General features: G+C 46.4%; 2 protein-coding genes across 5 annotated transcripts in view; both read left to right on the plus strand.

Moving 5' to 3' along the window:
• SPAG16 (sperm associated antigen 16) overlaps positions 1-4596 on the plus strand; it is a 385479-nt gene extending 380883 nt beyond the window's left edge. Inside the window, exon 16 of one of the 2 annotated variants that reach the window (XM_064660354.1) lies at positions 4485-4596. In XM_064660354.1, coding sequence (XP_064516424.1) covers positions 4485-4534 — 50 coding nt within the window. In that variant the 3' untranslated portion in view covers positions 4535-4596. Of the gene's footprint in view, positions 1-782; positions 1101-4484 lie in introns of those variants that run through there. The other variant, XM_064660353.1, reaches the window with a different exon arrangement.
• Positions 4541-20271, plus strand: part of VWC2L (von Willebrand factor C domain containing 2 like) — a 45286-nt gene continuing 29555 nt past the window's right edge. For all 3 annotated transcript variants that reach the window (XR_010431829.1, XM_064660357.1, XM_064660358.1), the window contains exon 1: positions 4541-4951. Coding sequence is in view for 2 of the 3 variants with exons in the window: in XM_064660357.1 (XP_064516427.1) it covers positions 4541-4951 (411 nt within the window). In the remaining variant the exon portion in view is untranslated. The remainder of the gene's footprint in view (positions 4952-20271) is intronic.

Below are 20271 nucleotides of genomic sequence, written 5' to 3' on the forward strand. Positions count from 1 at the left end.
ATCAGCTTTAAAATGAGTGTATTGATCTCCCTTTTTTTTTTTTTTTTTTTTTTTTGGTACGTGAAACTCATGATTATTATAGTTCATTTTTAAAGGAGAGAATCTTTATCTGGGGGCCAGGTAAGTAAGAGGTGCTTCAAACATATCACCAGCTGTTACCTCTGCTTTTATTTAAGGATGAAGATAATAAACTTATAAACAAATTCTGCTTCTTTAAGACTGATGAAAACTGAGTTTGGTTCGTAAATAAACACATGGAAACTGGGAACTCCTTAGAACCTTTTTTAGGTTTTCTTTTATTTTTTTCCTACGGTTAGACCCAATTTGATACTAACAATGTAATTATCGTCGGGTTTTTCCATAAGGATATAAGGGAGCAAGACCCTTAGTTCAGTTAGAGCCTGACCTGGAAATTCAGCGGAAAACTCGCATCTTCATGTCTAACAGTGGTACAAGAAAAGCAGCACTAAAAGCATGTCTGATGTTGATACCTCCAGGTATCAGAAGAGCATCTACTTCTCTGGTGCTCAGTCTGTGTGTCAGAATCTGGGCTTGAATAACTGTGTCCAAATATAAGTAAAACAGCCGTGCTCCTAATGAGGAGAACACCGGGGTCTCCAGATTCGCTTCATCGCTGCAAAATCCAATCTCACTGTTATTGATCCGTCCAACAGGAGTACACGTTGGGGGGGGGGGTGTCTTTAAAACCACGACCTCAGAACTTGAGCGCCGCTCTCTTGCGCGGCCTTTGCCAACCTCGATGCCTTTGCTCTGCCTTGCAGGTGGCGTGGTGGCCCTGGGCAGCAGCGACGGCTCGGTGCGGGTGCTGCGGCGGGACGCGGGGCAGCTCTCGGCGCTGCGGGGCCCGGGCGGCGCCGTGCGCTGCCTGCGCTTCCACGGCCCGCGGCTCCTGCTGTCCGCGGGCGCCGACGGCAGGCTCTGCCTCTGGACGTGAGCGCTCCCTCGCTCGGCGCTGCGGGAGAAGGCCGGGGCAGCACCGCGCTGCGGGCTCGCAGGCTCGTCGTTAATGTCTGCGCCCAAACGGAGCGTTATTCGGCGTTTTATCCAAATAAACCCCCCCGGTTTCTCCCTCTTTCTGTTGGCCCCGCGTTTTTCCCCAACGCCAAGAGTCTCTCCTTTGGTGGTTTCTGGAGAAACAGCTTTACAATGACGCCTAATGACAGCGCAGCCGAATTGCAAGGAGATTGATTTTTAATGTAGCACAGCACGAGACACGGGAGCCGAGGCGCCCCTTCCCCAGCGCAGCCGCCTGTGGGAAGATGAGGCGAAGTTTCCATAATGCGGCCATTGGGGATGTTTTCCCGGACACCGCCGGGGCAGCGGCATGAGCCGGAGCTGGGGATCGCGGAGGGGCTGAGGGGAGCCCGCCTGAGGGGAGCCGGGCTGAGGGGAGTCCCAGCCGGCGGATCTGAGGGGAGTCGGTGGATCTGAGGGGAGCCGACGGGCCTGGGGGAACCCGCCTGAAGGGAGCCCCAGCCGGCGGCGGTGAGGGGGGAGCCGGTGGATCCTGGGGGCTCCGGGCTAAGGGGAGCCCGGCTGAGGGGAGCCCGAGCGGCGGATCTGAAGGGAGCCACTGGATCTGAGGGGGGAGCCGGCGGCTCTGAAGGGAGCCGAGAGCCGTCGCCCCAGCTGGCGGCGGGCGGGGCAGCGGCCGGGGCGGGGGCGCCCCGCCCCTGTATTATTTTGGGGGGTTTTTTGTTCCCTGCTCTTCCCTCTTTCTTTTCCCCCCTCCCCCCAAAAGAAAAAATTAATTGTAATAAGAGCGGGCAGGGAGGTGCGCGGCGCGGGCATGGCCGGCCCCCGGCCTGGGGAGTCCCCGGAGGGGAGCGGGGGCTGCCCGCCCGCCGGGCGCGGGGCTCCTCCGCCCGCCCTCCCCCGCCTGCCTCCCGCCTAACCCGCGCTCGCTCCCCCCCTTCCCCCGCCGTGGCAAAGCTGGAGCCGCAGGAGATCCGCCGGGCACAGGGAGGGGACAGAGATGGGTTGTTTTCTCACACCCCCCCCGCCCCGAGACCTGAGGAGATGCAGCCCAAGTTCGCCGCGATGACTCTGCTGCTGGCACCGGGGATTCTCCGCGGCATCCCAGCCTCCGGACCGCCTGAATCCTGCTCCCTCTGAATCCTCGGCGCCGGGTTAAAGCTTAATTCTCATGTTGTGGTTGCTGGGCTGCCGCGCTCCCCTGTCTTGCGATGGGAGGTGGAGGAAAAGGGATTGTCCGTGAGTCAACACCGAAAACGTGATTAGGAGGAACTGCTTTCACTAATCTGTTTCTAACCTTTCAGTCCTTGTTGGCCTGTGACCCCTCTCAGCTTTCAGATCGAGCCTGATTAGGTAAGTGTGAATTATTCACTTGGGGTGAGGGAAGGCGGAAGGAAATGTTTTACTCAGATTTACCCACGATTATGACCTCTCTAATGAGGAGAAATGATGAGAAAGTTCAAGCTGTAAACTAATTCTGAGCTGAGCAGCATTTGTTTACTTGTTGAAATCTGTCCGTGCAAGACGTCTGCAGTCTGTCTGATTTCCAAGATCGCTTGTGAGTTGCTATGGGACATCTCGGCTGCTGTAGCAAAATACAGTGCTCTTATTTATGATCTGTGGAGAACTTTTACATATATATATATATATGTTTTGGAGAGCTTCTTCATCAAACTCGAACAAATTCTCTTGATTGTTTCACATTTCCTCAGATATGAATTACTTCATTTGCTTGATTTTTTTTTCCCCCTTAAAATGCCCACAGATCTGCAATGTTGCAACCTACCTGTAGCATTTAGGTGGGGAGATTCTCTGCTCTGTAGATATGTAAAGCAGCCGTATCTGCAGGAATCACTTGATTTCCAAACAGCATGTTACAATAGATATTGCTGATAGGAGTAACAACGGGGCGCATAGTCCTTGTGATGGAAACGCAGCTAGTACTTCAATTAAGAAGATATCTTTTCGAATTTGATAAAGCTTGTGTAATATCCGGTGTCTCCCTCTGTTGTGGCTTTGGAAAAACTGCTTTGTCAACAGGATCTCTTAGCTGCTTCTCTAGGATTAAAGCTTTCTTCTCCTGCTGCTGCTTTTTTGCATCAATTAAGGGAGAATTAATTGCTGAACATCTGCAGTCCACCAAAAATCCCAGTACATAGGGAATATCTCTCAGAGGGGTGGGAGGGAGTCTGTGTTTGCCTGTGTGTGCAGGTTAATGCATGTTTGTGGATACTGTGTGTGGCTGTGTGTGCATGCTCTGGGAACGGAGGAGGAGAAGGGATGACACGCACGTCCCAACAGTTCTTCTTTTGGTTTGTGCCAGGATCTACCTCCGTAGTTCCTCAATCCAGATAAAGCTAATATTTCATTTCATTTAAAAGTTTCCTGTAAGACTTTGCCCAGTTCTCTTAAGAGAGGTCAGAAACCAGTTTGCTGCCGGGGTTGCACTGCCCGTGGGCTGGTGTGGAGGCAGGTTAGTGGCAGGGATTCGGACAGTGCGTTGGTGGCAGTGATGTGGCACTGTAGGAAGCCAGAAGTGCTCCCAAGACACCGGCACGGAGCCTTCGCCTGGCGCCGGCGCTCCCGGGGGTCAGTGCAAAGCTCCTCTCCCTCCCTGGGTCGATCCTTCGCTCGACCGCCTCAGCAGAGCTCGCCGAAGGTCGGGCCGTGCTGCGTCGCTCCCAAAGTTTGAGAAGGGCTCGGCTTAATCACGCAAACACACTTCAGCTGCTCTATGCCTTATGAAGGCATTTAACGTCCTGTCTCCGCGTTTCTCTCTGGGAATTACTGAAATGCTGAATAATGGAGGAGGTGAACTGTTTTTGCTTCTGTTGGGATTATAGGTACCTGCTGCAGGCTGGGCTGTGTTGATAGCCCAGGTAGTCCCTCTTCAGAAATGCTGTATATAAAATTCTATACTCTCTGTACTCTCCCACCTCTCACAGCCCAAGTATAACCCAGCACCGTATTTCTTATCGGATGCAGATCTGACAGCAGATCATGCTTAACTCCTTTTTCAGCTCAGGTTTCCCACCCAGTTTAATGAAGTGGGCTGTTCACCCTGTGTAGCACCAAGGGACAGTGGCCATGGCAGGAGGTTTAGACTGTGCTTAAACTTGGGTTCAAAACCCTCCAAGCTGCCCATCACCATGTGATTTCAGGCAGCTGATTTAATTTCTGGTGCATCTGGAAACTCAACTGCACAAATGAGGAAAGTAAAAATTAGATGATTCTGTGAGCCACCATTTCTTCAGAGATACTTTGTGGGCATATGCTTCCAGGCATGAGTGTCCAAGTTATGTATGTCACATGCTTTGTTCTCTGTAACAATAACTGAGAAGAGGCTTAATTCAAATGAAACAGTAATATTTATCTATGCAGTTTGAGAACTCTGATTTATTCTTAGGTGATGGTTGAACCTATGACCTTCATAAGCCAATATTCCTTGAACTTTGGATTTGTTCTCACTTAAAAATACTTGTTTTCAGACCACAACACTGGTGTCCCTATGGAAGCCACTGTTTGTATCTGGCATTGAGATCCCATGGAGAAGCTGAGGAGGGGGATGGCTCTTCATATCCATGAAGCCTGGATACTTCTGTTCGTAATCCCTGGTTTGGTCACTCCAGCTGCCATCAATCATGAAGACTATCCTGCTGATGAAGGGGACCAGACCTCCAGTAATGACAATCTGATCTTTGATGACTACCGGGGGAAGGGCTGTGTGGATGACAGTGGCTTTGTGTACAAACTGGGAGAACGTTTTTTCCCGGGACATTCCAACTGTCCCTGTGTCTGTACTGAGGATGGACCTGTTTGTGATCAACCAGAATGCCCTAAAATCCACCCAAAGTGTACAAAAGTGGAACACAATGGATGCTGTCCGGAATGCAAAGAAGTGAAAAACTTTTGTGAATATCATGGGAAAAATTACAAAATCTTGGAGGAATTTAAGGTATGAAATCCTTTCTTCAGTATTTAATATTAGTATGCTTTAGAAATTGTATTTTTGCTGGGAACTCTCAAAGGCACTCAGTATTTGCTTACTGCTGTTGATGGATGCTGAAGCTGAAGTAATTTTTAGCTGTGGTGCAGGTCTGGCTCATGTAAAAGCTGCAAAAGCTCCCCCTTACCAGCATTCACTGAGGGCCAGTGGTCAGTCAAAAGCCCCCCTTGTAAATGCCAGCCCTCTGGATCTGCCTCCTTTGCTCATATCATGGATCATGTTGGACCACCAGTGGTGTGTAAACCAATGCTGAGTGCTTTTTAAGAACCCCTTTTCCAATTTGGATAGCAAAAAATTGATGGTGCAGTACTGAGAGTTGTTACTCATAACTCTATGAGAATGCAAACAAGTAGATGGTAAACTATATTTAATATTTTTATTTGAACTGTGATAAGGCTGTCTAGAATGGAGAAGATAAATTCCTAGGCAGATGACCATCTCAAGTAATAAGAAGTATGGGGTTTCCTTGTAATGGTTGAGTTCCTGTTAGGAATGTTGTAAAGAAATCCTTCTAAAATACATCTTAAAAATAAGACCAGATTCTAAAAAAACATTATCCTTTTACACAACCTGCCTCTCTCATTCTTTGAGTTTGATCCCATGTTTTCAGTTCTGCTAAGGAGAATAGCATTTCACAATGAAGAACGGTGTTTGGAAAAGCTGTAGGTACACAAGTTTGTTCTCCCAGGTCACGTGGCTTTAAGAGTTGTACCTCCATAATTAATGACAGCCTATAGCTCTTCATGGCTGTGTGCCCAATCTCATTATGCACTTGGGCAGTTTATTTGCTTTCCTGCTATGAAAATAATTTCATATTGGTCTGCACTTCACAAGTTCTCCATAACATAGATGACAATTTCCTTTTTTCCAGAAGCTGTCGTTTTCAGTGAAGGTAGTAGTTAGTTCCTCTCTTCTCTCACATGTTGTTTATGTTCTTTTTCTGTCCATCTGTAACTGCAGTCCCTCAGTCTTGGCAGGATAGTTTGATATCACAGGCACGGGGCAAAGGAAGGGTATGAGGAACATCTCCTTGAGGGCCATCCTGATCAACCTGTTCCCTGCTTTCCTTCACTGAGGAATGTGAAGTTGCTGATCTTGTGAACTGCTTAAATAAAGCAGTAAACTTGTGCAAAATCTTGTGAACTGCTCTTCTTGCCCTAGGAAGGCTTAGACCAGCTTCATTGTGCTCCAGTGGTCCCATCTTGACTGCTATGTTGTCATCAGGTGGTGGGGTGTCCCACCTAGGTGGTTGGATTCTGATGTGAGAGTTACAAGGACTATTTTGGAGAGATTTTAGGAAGCAGAAAGTTACAAGGACTCTTTCTGAAGAGATTTCAATGGGAGAATAATGAGACGGATCTTGTCATTAAAGTATTTTTGCGTGTGAATTAAGTGCAAAAGCAATAATCACTTTTCCTGAAAGAAGTCATTGCACCCTGATAACAGATTAAACTCTACAGAAATACAGAATATAGGCAGAAAGGCTATTAGAGTTAGGAGCTATCTGATTCATTGCTTGTTGTGTTCAGGTACTGTGGGGTGCTGTGTGAAAAGCAAGGTGCCAGTATCCTCTGAGAAACACAAAGTTGATGGTGTCACAGCACTCTCACTCGCAGTAACCTGTCCAGATGCTTCAGACTTAATTTAGCTGACAGTCAAGCTTGTGACCTGGACCTGTGTTTTGCTGAAAGCTCGATACCTTGTGGAGCAGGGCAGAAAAACCAATGTTTTGGAAATCTATGTGTTTACCTAGAATAAACAGTGGATTTGTTTCCCTCTTAAGTAGTGTAGGAGAGTCAGGCAATGGAAGATCACTTCCAGTGGTGTTTGGGGGGGAAAAGGAGAACCTGTGAACTATGACTTTATAAATGTTATAGGAAAGACAGAACTTCAGGAAACTGCTGCTGTGAAGTCTTGACTTTATGAGGCACCCAAGCAGAGATGAAATTCAGAGCAGTTCATAGGTTTTGCAGGCTCTGAGCTCTGCTCTTCCCTCATCCTATTGAATTTCTAAGGTCTGCAAACTTTGTCACGTCCGTTCCACACACACTGAAGTCAAAGAGGAGAGGCTTTCTCCAGTGACTGACTCAAACCCAGGCTGCTTTCAGTGGAAACAGAGGCACTGTTTTATGTGGTCTCAGAACCCTTTCACCCACTTGATTTACTTTTGCTCATATGTAGGTTCCAAATCGTCATCTATAGAAGGGCTTGTCAGTGCTTAGTTTCAGCTGAAATTAGCCTCTATTTAAAAATCTTCTGCAAGTGTGTGTCTGTGTGTGTGTGCCAGGACTGACTCATCTTGTAGAGATTTCAGCTGCCTGATCTTTCACAAATTAGGATTAATTTTTTTCTCTAGGAACTTTTTTTTTTTCTCAAGGGTATCAAAATCTGTGAGAAGTTCCCATTTGGAAGAATTTTTCTGTGTTGTTGCTAGATTTTTGCTTAGGTTTGGGGTGATAAATCCAAAAGTAATTTAATCTTTTTTCTTACCACTGGCAGTAACTCTGATGCTCTCAGGGTAAAGGAGTTGTTACAAAGGCCCATTTCTTGAATATTTGGCTTTCTTCTAGTGAACAGATCTTGCACATCTGATTTTTTGAGTCACAGCAGTCATAAGCACAAAATACAAACATGACAACAAGCCATCTAGCTTAGACAGCTGTCCAAATGTTTATGTGTGTGCCCCTCAGTCAGTAACACGTACAACTGAAATGCTAAACCGAAGTTCAACTGTAAATCTAAACCCATTAGGAGTTTTTCTTGTATCCTTTTGTAAAACCTTGTGTCCTTGGCAGATGGTTTAGTGATGCCATGTAGCATCTTCACAGCTTTGTTGTGGATCTTGGGAGATCTTGGTGAGTTTGGGGCCCAAGGTCAAGGATTTTGATACCTGTGGAGCAGGAGAGAGTGTAGGTATGGTGGGTTTTACTAGGATCCATCTCTCTCTTTCCCATCTTGTTTTCCACTTCTCTGTCAGCCTCATGCCTGCTCTCTCGGGTCTCCTCTGGCCCCTCTCAGAGGGAGCACAGGCAGTGTGGTGGCTGCAGGGAAGGTGTGAAGGATGCTGCAAGTCTCAGGCAACCTCTGTTTTCTCAGAGAGATCTATCAGGGACTCTTGGGGTCACTTGGCAGCTTGTTTTTATTCCCACACACCATCCTTGTTTTAATTTCAGTCCTGGAGGTTAAGGTCTGAGTCCCAAGTGCTCTGTGCTCACCTGCAGGAGCAGAGATCTTTCAGGGAGGTTGTTGACACTCCCCTTTCTTCCCAGAGAGAGAAAACAAGCAAATAACAACTCAGAGAGTGGTCTAGGTTATTGTAAGTCCACATGGTTGTGTTTCAAATGAATGTTCCCAGACAGCAGCTGATGTAAACTTCAGGAGACAGTGTTCTGCCAGCGTGATGGATGTTCATTGGCAGCTGATGGAGCAATCGTGCAAATGTCACTGAGACAACAGTTTCCCAAAGTGCTGATTAGTTTTGTCTCTCTTGCATAACTTACTGAGAGAAAAGCACACACCTGCCCAACTGGAGAAATGGAATTATGATGTGATTAAGGTGTATTCATGACCACAGTCAGGAGTTGTTGGAAGAGGATTAGGTTGTCAGTTTGGGAAGTCCATAATCAGTTCTGAACTTCCTAGATCTCTCACCACCCAAGAGGCATATCCAGAATAACCTTCTGTGGACCTCTATGGATATGTGGCAAAATACCAGTGCTGGGAAATGAATGGTCAGTTCACAAGAGATTGTCAAGCTGACATCTTGAAACATTCTCTTCATTTTAGACTGGAAAACAGGAACTGCTCCCTGTCCCTGCAGGAGGGTGAGTCCCAGTGACCTGGGTTTGGTATCATGGTGCCATCTTCCAAGGCAGTGGCAGGAATGTCCTAAGCACAGACATTAAAATACTTGGGTATGCCTGGCAGGACATTGGGTGAATTATCCTTTGGGTGGGGACACAAGAGGTTCTGGTGTCACAACTTGGCCTTCCTGATAATATTCAGGTCAGAGGAGCAGCTTCAACCTCCAGTTGTGAGCTGGCGCTTGGAAAACACTCTGAACATCAAGGACAGTTTTTGGGTGCTCTTCAGTGGCTGCCCTGCTTTCTGCCAAGAGCTGCAATTTCTTCCAGCCATTGGCTCTGCCAAGGCTTAACCTCTGCTGCCTGTCCTTCCCAATGACTTCTCTACATCCTTGTTCTCTTCCCTTCCACCTTCACTGCTCCCAAACCTATCCTCAATCAAAAAGTGCCTAGGTGGTACCCAGATGTTTGTCCCTTGCCTCAAGCACAAGTGTGGAAGGATGGGAGAATATCCCTTGTCCATGGGCAGGCCTTCACACTGCAGGAAAAAAAAAACACAAAAAAAAAAACAGGAAAGGGGCAATTTTTGCTTCTAAGGCAAAATCTTCACTGACCTGAAAAGAGCCAGGATTCAGTGCTGGAGTTGTACTTTATTTTTCTTTCCCCTGTTTCCTGCCAGTATATCTTAAGTTCATTGCTTTGTTTTGTCCACAAATCACCTGTAATCCTTCAGTGAGGGTTTCTGTATCTTGCTGACTTTATGGCACAGTAGGGATCACAGCTCTAGCAGGGATCTTCAGGGTGTAATCAGAATCCCAAATAAATGAGGGACTGTGTAAGCATAGCATTATCATATACTAATTCTCAGCTCATTATGGAAACCTTTACTTCAGAATAGTGGCACCTCCTTCTCCTTTGTTAATGCTCTTTAAAAATGTTTTATTAATGCAATTATCTGAATATAACTTAACAAAGTAAGGCCTCTCCTCAAAAGGCACATGCAAGCGTGCAGCAGCTGTCCCAGCACCTCAGAGCCCTGAAATGCAGCGTGTCCATCCTGACACTGGAGAAGGGGAGGCAGTGAAACCAAACAGTGATTCCCCATCCCCAGAACCATGCCAGAAATAGAAATTAAGTGGTGCCAGTTACAGCCTGGCTCAGACTGCCAGTTACCCAGCCTGAGAGTGCAACCTCATCCGATCTGAATGGAACACTTGGGGCATTCTGGAGCATTCCCGATGGGGTGATGCTGTTAGGTGACAAACAAGAGTGTGATGCAGCCCTGGGTTGAAAGGGAAGGTGAGGGGAGAAGTGTGTAACCATGCAGTGCCTGGGGTGGTGCAGTGGTGTAACCATCCCGTGCTCCCAAGGTCTCTCTGCTCTCCCCAGCTGTGCTGGACTGTCCAGCTGCAGGTTGGGACTGTGGATGCTCTGGTTTGTGTCAGTGTGAGAGTACAGAGTCACAACACCTTAAACCTGAGGAGCTTCCTTAGGCCACTGGGGAGGAAAGGGATGTTGGAAAGTACTCAAGTCATGGCAAGAACAAGCATTATTGAAGGATGTTGGTAGTGTACTAAGCCAGTCCTCCAAATCACTACTAGCTCTTAGATCTTTGCTCATGAATTCCAAGAAGCTGATTACTAACCCAAGCTAGCATGAGGCCCCGATTTTAATATTGGCATTTTCCTCTCCAAGGAAGGAAGTTGCGTGCTGCAGGGTTTGGTTTTTTCTACTATGACTCAAACAAATGGGGCTTTTTCTATTTTTTTTCCTTCTTCTTCTTGTGTGTTCTGCAATGTCATGTACGGCTAGAAAATGATAATACAAAAGAAATTTCAATAACATGCCTGTGCTTTAATAAAAGGAGCCATGAACAATGCCAGCTCTGAAGATAGCATACAGCCTTTGAAATCAGACAGGGGAAACAGAACATCAGTCAGATGGAAAAGTATGATTTATTATCTCCCTCCTGGCAAAATTACAGTGACAATGTCTATGCAAAGGAATCTAAAATTACTGACTTACTGTATTTCTGTCATAATTTGTATCAAGAAAACATACTAAAATAGATAGGCCTGTCACATATTGATCTATAGTGATACCTTTTTTAAAAAATTATGTTATGTACTTAGCTACTGATTCTGTAACATATATATTACATTATGCACAAATATATTATTAGAAAAGGTGAAAGAAGATGGTCTTTACTCAGAATTTGGCTAAAAAAAAAAAATCCATGTCTTCCAGTTGTCTTCCCCAGTTTGTAGTAATACATGGAGGCCCTAAAAGCTCAGAGCTCAGTGGCACAGGCTGTGCTACACACAGACTGTCTCAGAGCTTCCCATTGAAATGGATGAGACCCAAACCTCGAGCAGGATTCAAACCCCCCAGGAATTGAGCACAAGCCCCCGTTTTAATCCCAGTGCACTGCCCAGCGTGGCAGCGCAGTGCAGAGTTGGGCCTGTACTCGCAAGCCCAAGGGATTGGTATTTTTCCAGTAAATATGACACAGGAATTAAAGTGTGCCCAACATTTGTACTGCCAGAGCTGTGGCCAGGCTTTCAGTTATTCACTCCAGGAAATAGCCTGTTGGCTCTGCTTGCTTCCAGAGAGCTGCTGAAAGAGAGGGGATATCTCTGCACAGCCAGAGGAGAAGCTCTGGCGCTTCCCCTCCCCTCCCTCCATTGCTGCTGGAGCTGTACTGTTGAGAAAATGGAATGTGTGGTACACGCAGCCACTACCAGCTCCTTCCAGGAGTGGGAAAGTCAAGTCCGAGGCTTTATTTCATGCCAGACAATGCTCAGTGGGGCCAAGGAAAGAAGGGCTTATCCCTTGGCTCTCCCAGGCTGTGTTCGTCTCTGTCACACGAGGTGTTTCTGTAGGGCTGGTGAGTGTGAGGTCCTCAGGTCATCAGCTTATGAAGAAGGATGTCATCCTTAGAAACATTCCCAGTTCATTAGTGAGAAGGTTTTCTAGGAAACTGTTTCCTACCAGAGTGAGGGAAAGTGCAGGTGTGTGTTTGTTGCCACTGGAATGTGTTTTATGTTGCATTCATTAAAAATAATGCTCAATTAGCCAATTATTCTAGATATTGTTTTAAAGACTATAATTAGGTAAGTCATGTAGTGACAATGCTCAGTCTAGTTACAAGATAAAAATACATGTAGCATTAGGCTTCCTTACTCTGTTCTGTGGTACAGTTCACAGGGAATTCTTTGGGAATTACAGTAACATCAGTGTGCTAGGAGGAACATTAGCTTTGAAGCAGCTCCTCAAAGCAGGGAATCTCTAAATCTGTTAACTGTGGTCATCCCAGTCAGCAAAACCTTTCTGACCGAGGGTTAGCCCAGTGTGCTCCCTGTGCTAGCAGATCCCAGTGTATTCTCTTATCACAGGTAACCCATTCAAACCCATTTTCATTTCACATTCTCCCCAATTTGTGCTCATAACCAAGTGTGATAACGTCCTCTGAGAGACAGAAACTTCCTGGACCCTGCTGGCTTCTTTCCTGGGGGTTAGGCACTGACAGCTGGGTACAAGGGGCAGAAAGGAGAATTTGGAAAATGCCTTCTCCACAGTGCCAGCTGGTAAAGAGCTGCAGGTTGTCTGCGGCTATGAACTGCTGTGGCTCCATGGATCAGGAGTGGCCCACTGGGATGTTACACTGGTGTTCAGTGCCAGGCAGGTAGTCCTCTCTGGAGTTTGCATGATGCTCACCTGGGATAAGGGCTTGTCCAGGGAGCTCCCACAAAGCCCAATCTGCCCTGCCAGAAAGTGAAGAGTAAGGCCAGGCTATCAAAAAAGGGACAGAGAGTGGAGAATGAGAGAGAAAAGTATTTGCCCCCTCACTCCTCTCAATGCAGTGGTAATGGGGTCGCTGTCAAAGCCCAGGAGCAAAGGGAACCACAACCACAGCAAACCCCAGCAGACGTGATCTCAGCCCACACCCACTGCTTGGCAGGACAGGGCTTTGGAGCAGGGCCTGGAGACAGTGAAGAAGAAGGGTATGTGTGTGTAGGTGCACTACACCCTGCACTGAGCACCCTTGGGCTCCTCTGCCCTCAGCAGCGTAAAGGAAAAAAGCAAGTCAGCTCCTAACAGCTCCTTGGACATAGACTCAGGGTCAGCCAACATGTCTTTCCTTGGGAGGAGAAAAAGGTGACGGCATGTGTTGGTGGAGAACAGTAATGGGCTCTTGTCTCCAGCTCCAGTGCTGGAGTGAACCCTGAGCTCAGCAGCAGTGAGCAAGGGCAAAGCATTCAGGAAGGAGCTGCTCCTTTGAGGGGAAGGAGGGAGCTTGTTGGGGTGGTGATGGGATGCAGGAGCTCTGGGGGGTGAGACCGGCTTCCCTTAGGGCACAGGAGGTGCAAAACTCTGTGAAATGCCAAGTCTGAGGGTGACAGAGCACCAAAGTCTGCAGTGGGACAGGAAGAGCTCCCACCTGCCTGTGATGGCTGCAGCTCAGCCAGGAGTCACCACCAGTCCATCACTGTGATGCTTTCCAGCCTGAGCTGTGTGGGGACATGGAGTTTGTCTTCAGACAAAGCAGACTGGCTCAAAGATTGCATTCAGTTCAGTGAACAGCCATCATCTGGCTGTCCTGTGGGTAAAGGAGTCCAAATTCATCCCTGGTGTAGATCTGCCTGGCCAGTACTGTGACTGTGCATCTGATGATCCAGACAGGAAACGGCAGGAGAAGGAATGGGACCAAGGTCCAAACCTCCTCCAAGGTGATATAGCTGGTTATATTATACCTACCTTCTTAATACAAATTCACTGTTTTATCAGTGCACAGAGCTGATCTTGCCACCTTCTCCCATTTTTCAGCATCAACAAAGGAAGAAGCAGCAGATTTGGGTATAGGGAAAACACGTGTGAAAGGGATCACCTTTCTGACCAGGTTCTTGCTTCCTTTTCCCCTGCTCCAAGAAGCTTTCTCCTAGACATGACTCCTTCATTGCAAGAGCCGACTGGGAGGGAATGGAGAGCAGGACACTGCCAGCTGGACTCACATTCCCTGTTGACATTAAAAGGGACTTAACAAATGTGAAGCACACAGAGACGTTTGTCTGTGTCCAAACAGGGCTGTGCATCGCGCTTTGGAGCCACAGTCCCATCTGTCATATCTGTAACCTTTCAGAAGGAGTCCCTTCCCTGTGCACTGGGCATGTCTGAACTGAAAAACTATTGTAATAAAGTCATAAAAATTATCACCAAAGTAATAGAGAACTCCAGTCCCCTCAGCCCCAGGGTAGGTGAGGTGCAACTATTGTAAGGAATAAAATGAGACATATATCAAAGCAAAGGGAGCGTTCTTATGGAAGAAGTGCAAAGTCATGTTTTTACAGAAAGCTTCACTGCTGCTCTTGGGAGAGAAAAGCAGCCACGAGACTGCAGATACACAGCTCCCGTGGAAAAAGGGCCAGGACTCGGCTTAAGGTTGTCTCTCTCTCATCAGCTAATGGAGGAGTCACTCTTCAGATCCAGATGTGGTTCCAGGAGCCTTTTAAACTCATCAAATTGTGTGGCACAGATCAAGCCTGAGTACAAAGCTCCTAATGCCGTCACAGCCCTGAACCATCGGATGTGGGCCCAGGACAGCCCTGGTGAGGCACATCTTCTGTGCTTCTCTCCCTCATCTGGCTCACTGATCTGTGTAGCTCCCCAGGAAGTTTTAGAAAAAGATGGCCAGGATGATATTGTTTCCAGGTATGGATGATATTGTTTTCTCTCTTTCCCCTGAGGGAATGAGAGGAATACATGACTTCTGAGGTGGATTACAGTATCCTTATGCCTTTCCATCTCCAGAATCCAAGCCTGGTCACCAGAATGCTGGAAAGCCTCAGAGATGTGAACAGACAAGCAGCAGTTACAGGGGTAACTCAAGTGGAGCTTTGGTTGGAGGGCTGCTGTAGGCTAAGAAAATAGGCAAAGTCATGTTCAACCTCCTTGTGATGGGGCTACTTTGAGTACAGGATGGAGTCACCATTTACAGAAAATGTTTTCAGGAATGTATTTGAGTGTCTCTTGTCCTTTCCATTGAGGAAATTTGTATTTCATTTCAGTCTTACCTAGTAATGTTTGTGTGTGTGTGTGTGTTGGGGGCTCCCTTAGAAAAACAGGATCTCAGCATCTGCTTCTGCTGCTTCTTGGAAGCCAGCTCCTTGGTTCAGCCAATCTGCAGTATGGTGCAAGCATTTTTCAATTTTTGGATGGCTCAGTTCATTTGTATTGCTAGTGCTCCATGTAAGTAGGATCCAGCTCCAGTTTTTTCACTGCAGATAAATTATCTAATGACTTAGTAGTTTTTTTCCTGTTGCAAAGTCATTTGCAACCTGATGGTGTTTTCCATGATTGTACTCATCTATAATCACTGAAGAGGTTGTTTATTTGAGCAACTTTCCACCTTTGGAAAATCCAAGGGGTTACAGTTTCTGTAGTGTAATTTATACTGTAGCTCCACTGGCTGGGTGAGTGATTTTTATTTTATTAAGTACGTGACAAAAATGAGTGACATTTTTGCTGCTAACAGTAAAAGCAAAGCAAGCAGCCCAAAAGAGAAGTGAGGAGATTTCAGTCTCACCTTCAGGTGGGACTCAGTCACCAGCTCCTTCTCCACCAGTTTAGCACCTGCAAAATTTCTCGACTGAAAGCTTTCTCTGAATTTTCCTGCAGCCTCCTGCTAATCTGCCTGAGATCACAGGCAATTTCAATAACAATGAAAATTATTCTAATTTCGACTCCAGGAGTATCTCTGATGAACGCTATCCCAGTTCCTTTCTTATTCCTCTCCCCTGGTTTATGACTTCCCACCTCAGCCATAATGCAGAAGCCATTTTTGCCTCCGAATTGATTCATCAGGTCCTTTTAAACTTTCTTCCCTTTCTTGCTTCCTGCCAGTAAATTCACCACCTGAAACCGTAGCTACAGAAATAATTTCCATCAGAATTGCCATTGTCCTGAGCATCATTAAAAGTCACAGCTGCTCTTAAGATATAAGTGCCCAATTTGACAGAGTTCACTTTCCATTGCCCTGCTTTTCCTGCTGTTCCGTCTGGATCAAGCAGGACGCCACCAGTCCAGGCTGTCTGAGGAGAGAGGCTGAATGGCATTGTCCTGAAAGATGGAGAGATTGACAGCAGCGATGGTTTTTGGTTTTCCTTCCCTTGGAGTCCAGGGGATGGGACACATCCAGATGTGTAGGCAGGAGGTGCATGTGGATACAGCTTGTGGATCTGAATCTATGGCAAGGTCTGCAGAAGTGCCAGGTTAGATCCAGTACATTCCAAACCACTTTGACGTTAGTAGAAATGGAGAGGATGTAATTTCCTGTTTAAGGGGTTGGCATTTCTTTTTCTAACATGTTCTCAGGGGAGAAAGCATTGCAATTCCATACTCAGTGAAATTACTATGAAAAGCCTTTTTTCTTTTTGCAACATCACCTAGAAAAGGCCTATCCTTACACACCATGTCCCTTTTGGTGTTTAAACGTGTCTGATTAAGGTTCCCAGTGATACCAAGAGTTCTGGCATCTCCTCGGCATTTGTTCTGATGTGATGGATCTTTGGGTTTCCCCAGGGCTCAGAAAGAAAAGCTCACTGCCTTCATTTCTTGGTTATACACCACTTCAAATTCCAATTGACCAAGCAGATTTCTCCAGTCATTCTGGCCATGTTGTAAATTCACCTGTTTGATGTGGAAGGCATCACAGGCCCCCATAACAGATGTATTCAATTCCATGGAAATACTTAGACTGTATTCTACTAACTTGAACAGCCCCTGTATGATGATCAGTAGGTCTATTGTAACATGATTAGATGGTTATAAACACTTACATGTAGCTTTTCTATTTCATTTCCCCGAAGAAATGTCAAGTATTCCTGCTACAATACTCATGAAGTTTGTATTGCTCTGTAGCTGTCTGGCAGTAGCTGTGTATAACTGATGAAGGGCTGTTGTGTGTCAGACAGCACAAGGACACGGTCCCTGTGTGATCACTTCATGGCACCTTCTCAATGAGATGAAGGCTTCCAGGATGGGATTATGGGACATTCTTGTACAAAAATCCTCTTCAGGCTCAGCTGGAGAGTGTAGGAAGGAGGAGGAAGAGAGCAGCCCAGCAAATCCTGAGAACTGGATCTCAGAACAGATGACTGGAGGGCAGTTGCAAGAATTTGCCATAGCTTTGAGCAGCCTCGGTGCTGGCTCCAGCACAGATGTAAGCCTTCCTCCACAAGGCTGGAAACCCAGGTGCAAAGAAAACACCACACAGCTGAAAGTCTTTTCTTGAAAAGTGAGGGGAGGTCCAGAGCATTGGGAAGTAAGTGGCTGTGCTCAACATGTCTGGAGGAGCTGGCATCCAAATTCATAGAGTGGGCAGTCACAAGGAGCAAGGTCTCTGTCCAGTCTGTGTTAATGGTACAGGATCCACTGGCTCTTGAAGTACTTAGGTGCCAAATGACACTTCAGTCTTGGAAGGCTGTTGGAAAATGAGCAGCATTTTCCCAGCTCCTGCAGGGGTATGAGCCTCACACCCTGAGTCTGAGTGAAGCCAGCTGGAAGAATCACAGCTCATCACAGGAGACTGCAGCCTTGAAACCTGGTCTGAGATCTCTTGTGGGCTGGGTGACAGCCCATGAGCAGGACTGACATGAGTGCACTTGGAAACCACAGTTATCCTGGTGAGTGTGGCAGGGGAGCCAGAAGTGATGTCGAGGAAAATTGCTTCTGATTGACAGAACAAACAGGTGAAGAAAAAGTATCAGTCACATGTCACCTTCAGAGTTTTTAGTTTGTCTTGGGTAAATCACTCCCTTCCCACCTCTCTAGAGATATTTGTGTAGAAGCAGCTAAGAGTGATTGACAAGCAGACGTGTGACAGAGAAATCCTCATTGCAAGCAGGGAAGAGGAGGAATGCACAATAATGTTTCACACACACACACATATATATGTATATATGTATGTGTGCTTCCTCTGTCCACTCTAGGGCAACACTTACTACTCAGTGAGGAGCTTCTGCAGGGCAATGTACATGTGATGGAAAAGGCTTTCATGTGTTTGGGGCAGCAGAGGGGTGGCTTGGGGTGGTGTACTTGTGGACAAGGGAGAAATACAGGTGAGGTTCAGTAAGTATTTGAGACAAGAGAATTCCTATGACTAAATGAGATGACTGAGGTAAAGTTTAAGTCTTTCAGAAGTTTCTTGCAAGACCTTGACTAAAAACTCGAAGTTTTGTGTGTCGGTTATTGGTGTGATTGTACCCACTGCCTTGGTCTAAAAAATGTTTGATCCAGATCTCTTCAGCTGTAAAAAAGCATTAACAAGTAGAATTAAACATTAAGTTTTGAGTTCAGATTTCTGTTTTCTCCATCTCTCCCTTAAGTTTGTGAATGGTCACGTTTTTAGGCTGTTTTCCTCAAGAATTGTTTGATCATGTGATCTCTCTGTCTGTCCACCAGTCTTTCTGGAGGACCTGAGGGCTTGCTGGAGCCCTCACAGACATCTCAGAGGGGCGACATTTCTGTGGGTTTATGAAACCTCGTAGCTGACTAAAGAACCACTTGGTGCCCAGCCCTGTAAGACAGGGAGACCTGTATCACTGAGAGGAGTAGCTGGATGCTGTTAGCAATCATAATTCCTACATATCCTGGCATTTGCTTCCAAAGAGAGGATGAAAGTGGTGGGAACTGGTATGAAGGGGTGCAGGAGTGAAGATTAGGAGATGTGGTGTCCACATCCTGTTTGGCTTCCCGATTTCCCCTGCTCAGGGTGTATCTTGTTTTTCATTCTGTTCCTTTTACTGCCTTTTTCATTTGTTTGTTTATATCATCTATCAAGTTTGTCATTATGTGCTCATGCACATAAAATCTTTATTAGCCATGTGTATTCTTTATTCTCTGTTTTAATTTTCCTTCCTTCTTCCTTCGTTAACAAACTCTGCTGATTCCAGATGTTTCCCATTTGACAGCACCTGAGATTTAAGGTTTTCCAGCCACACAACAGAACAAGTGCTGACTCCTTCCTCTGGCCACCCTGGTGTGTGTGATGGAGCCCTTTCCTTTTGGGCAGTGGTGAGGAGAATGTTTCTTCACCAGTGTCTCTTGAAATCCTTCCTAAAAGTCTTCTAAGAGATTATTCTGCCTTGGGCAGCTGGAGTAAATAAGTGATCACCTTTGTGATCCTTTAATCTTAACAATGTGTCCAGAATCAGTTTAAGGGACAGCAGTAAAGCATTTGCACTGTCCATGTGGGACAGTGTCCTCTCTCTTTCCTACTCCAGAAACCCTCTGTATTTTTTCAACCTCCTTTTCCAGTAGGGATGAGTTTCTTTTCTGGAACTGGTGTTTCAACTTCAGTGGCTACAGAAGTGTAAACCACCCCTCTTCCATGGGGTCAGGAATCAGGAAACAAAGTTTTGGGATGTATTTCACTGGTTCCCCATTTGTCATTTTGCTGCTGGGTCTACCTACTGCCTGTATCCATAGAGAGAGGACTTTTTTGGCCAATTGTTCCCCAAGGAGGATAGCTCCAGGGAAAGCATTAGCTTGGCTGCAGAGCTTGCAGACAACAGTTTAAAGATGCTCAATCAGTGTGCTTGGGGAAAAGTCCTTTCTGAAAGGGCAGGGTTTTGCAAATCGGATCCCAAAGCACATCCCATGGGAGAAAGTGCCAAGACATTCATAAACTAAGTGGACAGGAGGGCTGGAGTCACCCATGGATGTGAGGGGCTGGGGAAGAGCCACGGTAAGGGGCACTGGCAATTGAGAAAAATGGTCACACAGAGGAAGATCCTGGTGGCAAGACCAAGGAGCTTGACTTTGATACAGTGGGGAAGAGGAGGTGGCAGAGAAAAGTCTGATTGATGCCAAAGCAGCCTTTGCTTTTGCTGGCTGCTCATTCCTTGTTCCCGCCGATGTGCTCTCCTGCTTTAATTGTGCACAGTTCTCCCCTCTTGGAGAGCTGTTCTCCGTGCCAGGGAACATCATGGTTTATTGCAGTGTCACTGTCAGGTTACACTGACAACGCTGAAGTAAAAGATGTGCGTGTCGTGTCTCATTTGCTCAGAGCAGAGTTGTTCAGGGGCACCTTCTGCTTGTGCTGATCATCTTTAAGCCATGGATTGGGCTGCAGTCCTGGAAACCCATCCCATATTTCTTAGCATTGCAGCCAGCGTAGTAGTGAGGATGGGTACAAGTCCTGGAGGATAAGGCAGTGAAAGGCTCCACAAATCACAAGATCTACTTCTGCTGCTCCGTATAATTAGCGATTAAAATGAGTAAAAACAAAGCAGCAATTTTCTTATTGATCCCCCAGCAAATAGTTCTGTCTATTTTCTGCTGTATTGTTTCTTCTTATTAAATAGCCTTGAATAAGAAATGTCAGTCAAATGAATTTAGATTCCTGATGCTTCAGACGGAAATCAAAGCAGGATTGAATGAGGAATGATAATTAGAGAGAGGAATTCC

This window comes from Pseudopipra pipra, chromosome 7 (genome assembly GCF_036250125.1).
Source record: "Pseudopipra pipra isolate bDixPip1 chromosome 7, bDixPip1.hap1, whole genome shotgun sequence".
Lineage (NCBI taxonomy): Eukaryota > Metazoa > Chordata > Aves > Passeriformes > Pipridae > Pseudopipra > Pseudopipra pipra.